This window comes from Lolium rigidum, chromosome 2 (genome assembly GCF_022539505.1).
Source record: "Lolium rigidum isolate FL_2022 chromosome 2, APGP_CSIRO_Lrig_0.1, whole genome shotgun sequence".
NCBI lineage: Eukaryota > Viridiplantae > Streptophyta > Magnoliopsida > Poales > Poaceae > Lolium > Lolium rigidum.
The window spans coordinates 222546675-222554467 of record NC_061509.1 but is presented as its reverse complement, the minus strand read 5'-3'; the positions used below and the strand labels follow the sequence as shown (position 1 = coordinate 222554467).

Below are 7793 nucleotides of genomic sequence, written 5' to 3'. Positions count from 1 at the left end.
AATCCTTATTTCAGGGTTGAATACGGTAAAATCTTGTTGATATGCAAAGAAAATTATTTTTTCCCGGTAACGGGTGCACTGCCTTGGCACCATGTGATACGCATTGCAAATATATGCACAAGGCCACTTATTCTTAAATTAAGTTGATCACCATTAAAATTTGATCAAATTTATGGAATTTTCAATATCCATCGTACCGCTAAAATATACAATGAATATGTGTCATGATACATTTTGTGATATTGGTTTGTTATTGTAAACTGATTAAAGGAATTCTACAAATTCATCACACTTAAATAGGTATGACTTAAGACCAAAGTAAGTTGCCATCGATCTATATATATACTTAAACATATGTATGCTTTACGCAAAATATGAATAATTACTCTAATCAGAATAATAGGATTCGGAAGATGAAGTGATGCCAGCGCCAGAAAATTTATGAAAAAAAGTCAGATAACAGTTTTTTTTTCTTTCAGAGAGTAGACAAGTCAATTATTCAGGGGTTACAACATGCATCCAAGGGAGAACTTGACAATCCATAGAGAAACAGGAATAGGTGCTGTGATTCGGTTGTACCGTCACAATGGTTAGCTTTCTTACACATACCTGTGTGGCCACAGAAAGGAAAGAAAAATAATGAAAGGTACAGTTGCAGGCAGCACGTACGTAGCATTATACATGTAGACTTACCAGCTTGGTGTTGGTCCGGTCGTCGTTAAGAAGCATTTAACCACAGCTTAATCGAAGTGATCGTGATGAGTAACTAAACCAAACTAGGGTAGGTAGACGGACGGATCCGGGACGTCCGCCCAGCAGCTCCCGGCGTTCCAGTACGCGGCCGGCGACGCATCGTCGCCGAGCTCGAACATCCCCGTGTCCAGGGACATGAACGGCGCCATGTCGGCGACGGTGGAGTTAGACGTGGGCACCTCTGACTCCTGGCCCGCGATCAGCGCAGAGCCGATCGCCTCCTCCGTCTTGGGCAGCGCCGCCGAGAAGTTGAACACCGGGAGAGGCGGAGGAGGAGGCGGCGCGAAGAGGGACGCGAGCGCGGCCGCCTGGTCGGCGAATATCGGCGCCGGTGGTGGCACGTCTGCCGCGAAGGGGTAATTCGGGCTGCGGCTCGCGAAGTTGATGGTGTTGGAGTTGGACGAGGGTGTAGCCGGGGCGGGAGGAGCCGTCGCCGTCGTCTCCGCCGCGGCGGCCGTGGGACTCGTGCTGCCGCTGTTGGAGCGGCCAGAGGAGGACGCGGACGCGCGCCGCTGGTTCTTGGCTTCCGTGGCCGCTGGCGTCGACGGGGCCGCGGATGACGACGAGGACGAGCTGCGCTTGGCCTTGCGACAGCCGCCGCCGACGGGGACGTTGCGGAGGACGCCGCCCTTGGTCCAGTACCGGCGGCAGCTCTTGCAGAAGTGGCGCGGCTGGGACAGGTTGTAGTTGTTGTAGTAGCAGAACTTGGTGTTGGTGGACTCGCACCGCGGGCACTTCACCGCCTCCGGCGGCGCCTGCGAGAACACACCGCACCGAGAAGCCGGAAGGCCCTGCTGCGCCTGCGCGCGCCGGATGTCTGCCGCCGCGGCCACGCCGCCGAACAGTCGCCCGGCGAGGCCCGGGATAGATTGGAAGTCCTGCATGAGGCGAACCGCAAGGGCTGGTGTGGTGTTTAGGACGTTCTAGAAGAGTGTGCTTCGATGTGTTTGTTCATCATCTGTGGCTGTGTGGGTGTGCTTGTCGACGAGCATGGGAGCGGCAAGAGCTCCACCCAATGAACTTCGGCTGTGCATCACACAAGATAGCAGGTAAATATCTGCAGCTCGATTGGCTTCCCGATCGCCCTGTCTTCGTCCTTCAACTGGTAAAGTTACCAAACTGCCCTTGAGCTTGGCAGTTTGACCAAAGTGCCCTCGCTTCCGACTGTTCCTTGACATGCATGGTTGTACGTTCAAATGTACATGCACTAGTAGTCTAGTACTACCATCGTACATAGGAAGCTCATGGAGCCATGGACATTAATTGGTCTGTGCGCAACAACAAATTGCACCAACGCATTGTTTTAGGCAACGTCTCCAGGTATTTTTAAAGTGATTCCCCCTACTCCCTACATACTGGTTTATTATGTATTTCAAGAAAAAAATTTAACTACAAATTTAATATAAAAAAAGATATATAGCACATAAATTATACCCTTCTAGTTTAGAAGTTGTAAGGAATCACAATAAACTCAACAAACAATTTCTCTTTTCGATAGTTGTGACATTCTCTGGATTCAACCAACATATTTTTGCTTCAACAATCAAGGAGTTATGTTCCATCTACACATACCTAAGAGTTGCTCCAGCATATAGTTGGTTACAAGATGAAAAATGCTCCTCTTGCAAGGGCCACGAGGGTGATGACAACAGATGTCGGGGGATGACACTTGAAGATGTGTGTGTGTGCTAAGATCATCATGGACCAGAGTTTTTAGATTGACATTCCTTTGATATAACACCACCATACTCGTTGCAAAATTCTGGGAAGAAGGATTAATTACCCAACAATGTTTCCTCGGCATGTACCGTCGTTTTTTTCCAGATTCTTGCAATCACGATTTGCTTAGTTTTCTAAACAAAGTTGTTATATTATAGTCTAGTTGTATGCACTTCAAGTACACATTACAAAGCCCCGGTACTTTGCATCCTCGAATCCATACACGCAACTCTATTGAAAAGTTGCATTCCACTTTCAAAACGAAATGTGTTTTCATGTGCCTTTTCATCTACTTATTCTTCATGACCTAAAATCCTTGAAATCTCTAGAGCTTCAAGCTAGAGGGGGACAGGGGGTGTATTTTTCAACACAAAGTGGATATATAAGTGGGAATAATAATATAGTGAAGAGAGGTGAGTTGTTAGGATTTAAGCTTAATTAACTTGGCCTATTGCTGCCATAGAATCACTACATATGCGCTATTATGGAAGTTAATCTTAGGGTAGTGACTCATGCTCATCGAGCTAGAGGGAAGTCAGAGGAGGGACATCGTTGCAAGAAATGTTTTTTTTTTGAAGCTTTCACCGGGGGGGAGAGGATCCCCACCTGAATATATTGCATCAAGAACTGTTTTGTAGGTTACAAAGGGAGAGGTAGTCACGCCACAGGTCGGCGTGTACTCTGAATTCCGCTTTCTTAAAACGGTGGGACCATAGAGTGAGGTCTGAAATAATGTTACAAATAGTCATCGCTGCTGATTGTTCTATGCCTCTGAAGACTTTGGCATTTCTGGCATCCCAAATCTTCCATAATATAGTGAGGGCGACGGAGTTCCATATGGAGGAGGGAAGGTTATTGGGCAGCGGCACGGACCATATGTCGGTGAATGTGTTGGCATTTGGCGTAATGGCCAGACGCCTCCAGATCGCTGCCGATGCAGGGCAGCGGAAGAAGAGGTGGGCGCGGTCCTCGACTGGTGCTTGGCATCTCGGGCAATCTTGCGATGTGATGATGTGCTTGTGTATCAAGTTAGCTCTTGTGTTGAGCCTATCCAGGTGTAGGAGCCAACCAAACACCTTGATTTTTCTGGGCACCTTGGAGTTCCATATGTGCGAAGCGTCCGGGTCTAGAAGCTGTGTTTGGATGTGCAAGTAGGCTGCTTTGGTGGAGAATGGCGATCCATCTAGCATTGTTCTTGTGTCCTCCTCCTCGGTGAGGTGTACGTCCTGCAACAGAGTAGAAAGAGAGGCAAGTTGCTGGGTCGCTGCATTGGTTAGTCTACACCGTAGGCCAGCTGATATATCATTCTTCAAAATATCACATACAAATGCATGGGTATGAGTGTGGTGGGAGTATAAGGCAGGGAAGGCTGTAGCTAGGGTTTCTGGGAGGAGCCATTTGTCATGCCAAAATAGAACAGATTTACCATTGTTTGCAATGCAGGTGGTTATTTGTAGGAGTGTGTCTAAGTGTTTGGTAATAGTTTTAGTAAGGTAGGATGGATTTGAGGCTGCAAATGGATTAGTTGTCTGGGATAGTATCCATTGTTTCCATGGTAGGTGTTGTGAATGCAAGAATTTGAAACAAAATTTCAGCAGAAGGCAAACATTCTGTGCTTTTAAATTTTTTGCGCCAAGCCCCCCATGTGAAGTCGGAACGCATAACTTGTCCCACGCAACGAGACATTGAGCACCCGTACATGTTTCTTCCGCAGCCCAAAAAAAAGCTCGACGGCGAGCGTCAATGGTTGTAATTACAGAGATGGGAATGAGGAAGGAGGACATAAAATATGTTGGCAGAGCATCAAGAACTGCAGAGAGGAGGACAAGCCTTCCACCTTTGGATAGGAGGGTGGCGCGCCATCCTGCAAGGTATCTGTCGCAGTTGTCGATGATCGGTTGGAAGGCTGATGGTGGTAATTTGGTGGCGGATAGAGGAAGACCTAGATATGTTTGTGGGAAGGAAGAGATGTGTGTGCCCAAAGTGGTGGCGATGGATGTTGTGAGGTTACTGGGACGTTCATAGGTACAAGCGTTGTTTTATCGAAGTTAATGGAGAGACCAGTGGCCAGGGCAAAGTTATCCATGATTTCTTTTAGGTTTTGGGCAGCTGTTGGAGTGGCTCTGACAATGATGAGGGTGTCATCTGCGTATTGCAGCACAGGGCAAGGTGTATCGTCTAGGAGCGGGTGAGCTAGTCGACCGTCCCGGCAGGCCAGGATTATTAGCTGTTGTAGGACATCTGCCACTGTGATAAATAGGTATGGTGATAGTGGATCGCCTTGGCGGAGGCCTTGCTTACAGTTTATCCAATTTCCTGGCACTCCGTTGACAAGGACAGCTGTTTTTCCTGTGTGTAGAAGTTTGTGGATCCAGGAAATGAATTTTGGTGGGAAACCTCGGTGTTTGAGGATTTTGATGAGAGAATCCCAATTAATTGAGTCGAAAGCTTTTCTGAAGTCTAGTTTGATGACTAAGGTTGGGGCATTTCTTTTGTGGCAGCAGTTTAGGATGTCGGCTGCGAATACAAAATTTTCAGAGATGCACCTGCCTCTAATGAAGCCTGTTTGGTTAGGGTTCACTAGGAGCGGGATTATTTTTTGGAGCCTGTTAGTGAGGGTTTTGGCAATTGCTTTGATAGGGCAGTTTTGCAAGGAGATTGGTCGAAATGCATCTGGAGTACGTGCGTTTTCTTTTTTTGGGATGAGGACCATGTAGGCTCTGTTGAGTCCGTCTAAGTCGATTTGTCCAGAGTGGAATTGTTGGAAGAGTGTTAGGACTATTGGTTTGACCGTGGTCCAAAATTTGCGGTAGAAGCCTGGTCCGAAACCGTCCGGGCCAGAGCTTGCTGAGGCGTTCATGTCAAAAAAGGCGGATGTGATCTCATCAGGGGAGAAGGGGTCATCTAGGTGGCGTAGGTGGTGGTGGATGGGAGGGTATATGTCGTCGAGATAGAAGCGCCAAGTTGCATTAGAGGAGGCGCCAAGTAGTTGATTATAATAGGAGGTTAAGATGTCTGATTTTTGGGAGTGGTTAGTGAATTGTTCGAGAACTGAGATCTTATTAATTCTAAGGTGATTTGAGGCACAGATATGGAAATATTTTGTGTTTTCGTCGCCGTCGATCGCGAACTTAATTTTGGACCGTATCTTCCAATGGTCAACCCTGGATCGAATAGCCCGGCGAAGAGTTTTTATAACGACATGTCGGAGGTTGAATTCAGGTTTTGAGAGCTGTCTGTGTTCCTCAATTAAATCAAGATAGGAGATAACATATTTGCAGTTAGCTTCTGCCAGGTGGTTAGGGAGTAGGTTTCGTCTCCACGTTTTGAGCGCGAATCTTGATTTTTTGAGTTTTGAAATTAGTCGGCGGCCCATGTCTTGGGTCGGATGGTCTGCGGCCCATGTAGCATGGATGATGTCTCGGCAGGCCTGGTGAGCGGCCCATGAATTTTCAAATCTGAAGAAGGCGGGACGGGGAACGGAGGTGGAGATGGAGGCGACGATGGGCACGTGGTCGGAAACGAAGCGAGTAAGAGAGGAGATTGATGAGTTTGGAAATGTATTAGCCCATTCGAGGTTGATGAAAGCTCTATCAAGAAATGTATTAGCCCATTCGTTGCAAGAAATGTGGGAGGAGGTGTTGTGGTGGGGGTCTTAGGAGGTATTGAGTTAAATGTAACCTAACCCAAAATAACTCTTATTCATGATAATTTGCCCTTCTTAACCCATTCCCGAGTCCGCAATGTAGGACATTGCTAGATGGCAGGTTGATGGGGAGGCACAATGAAGGGGAATGAGTACCACGTACTGTTTCTCACGTATTAGATTGAAATCCAAAGGATAGCTTTGGTAACTGGAATCCAAATCTGGACCTCTTTTCATGGCTGGCATTAGTTTGACAAGTATTGATTGGTTTTGAGCATATGAGGTCGTAAGAGTAAGATACATTTAAGGGCAAGGCCATGGGAGCGTGGAGCTGCTTGTTTTGTTGAGGTGCCCGAAAGAGGCTGGGCAAGTGGGCACGCCGTGGTTGAACTTGCACCTCATGATTCTGGACACTTTGGGCTTTCATTCAAGGTGGTTATATACAACCAACCACTAACCGGTATCCATTTTGGAACGCTACATGTCACGATATCGTGGCAAACATTCCTAACTAACGAATCTGATCCCCGCCAGAATATTGGTGTACAAGTTACCACATTTCGTTGCATAATTCGTACTACGTAGGCCAGTTTAACTATGCTGTAGATTAAAGAGGTTTATCTACAAACAGGACATCAAATTTGTAAAAAAAATGGAAAACTCGGCATCTCACAAACAGGACATCAGCACCTCCTAGCCATCTGGGCCATACCTCGGTTCACAACCGTGCATTGAGTATCTCTGTATCGAACTGCTAGAGCCGCTCCTTGGTCGCCCCGCGCGACCTGGGGGCGGAAACCCTAGATCCCAGCCTCCACCTCCTCTCCCTCTCCCCACCCCCGGCCGCCGCCGGCGTGCGCCGCCGGGCAAAGCCCGCGCGGTGCCGGCGGCGGCGGGCCTTCCACTACCTGGCGCGAGGAGGACCGGCGCGGGACGGTGTCCTCCTTTGGCGGCAGTGCAGATCGGCGACGGTCGGCGGGGCCTGGCGTGGCGGTGGCCGGCGAGCTGCGCCAGGGGCGGCCGGTCGCAAGTTGAGGCGGCGGTGAGGAGGTGCTCGTGGCTCCGGCGACCCGGGAGGTTGAGGCGGAAAGGGGCCTCCTTGCCAGTGCTACATGTGTGTGCCCAGGGGGGCGGCGGCTGGCCGGACTAGCCGTGGGCGCCGGCGGTGGCTCGAGCCTCCTCGTTGACGGATCTGGAGGCGGTCCTTTGTCCTCGGATCTGGACGGGGTGGCTTGGCCGTGGCTGGAGAGGCCACCAAGGCCTGCAGGTTCGTCCTGGCGCTGATGGGAGGTTGGTCCGGCTGGCGAGGACCGGCGGTGGTGTTCTGGTGGATTCCAGCGAGGTTTGGCAGCGCGGTTGTCTTCGATGTGTGTCGGTTTGGGTGGATTGGGAAGAAGGGTTTGTGCCGGCGCTGTCTAGGGTGACCCGCCGCCGGGACGGGAGCAGGGGCTCCCACGGTCCCGCCCTTCTTTCTCCCATGAGTATTCTCACCGGCGCCACCCGAGCGACATCGCTGTCCCAACCTCTTCCTGGCCCTGCCCGACCGCTCCGGTCCTGCGAGGAAAAGGTCCCTGCTTGCTGATCTCTCAGGGCTTCTCCGGTGTCGTGGTTGTATCACGGCCAGTGCTCCCGAATGTCGATGCAGTCCCCACTCGTGGAGTGGTTGTTGTTGGGT

At 49.7% G+C, this 7793-nt stretch overlaps 1 protein-coding gene across 1 annotated transcript; it reads right to left on the bottom strand.

The window, feature by feature from the left end:
* Positions 1-542: 542 nt before the first annotated feature.
* LOC124693030 (dof zinc finger protein 4-like) lies at positions 543-1807 on the bottom strand. The gene has a single exon (XM_047226472.1). The coding sequence runs from the start codon at positions 1635-1637 to the stop codon at positions 777-779; it is 861 nt and encodes a 286-aa protein (XP_047082428.1). The 5' UTR covers positions 1638-1807; the 3' UTR covers positions 543-776.
* Positions 1808-7793: the final 5986 nt, after the last annotated feature.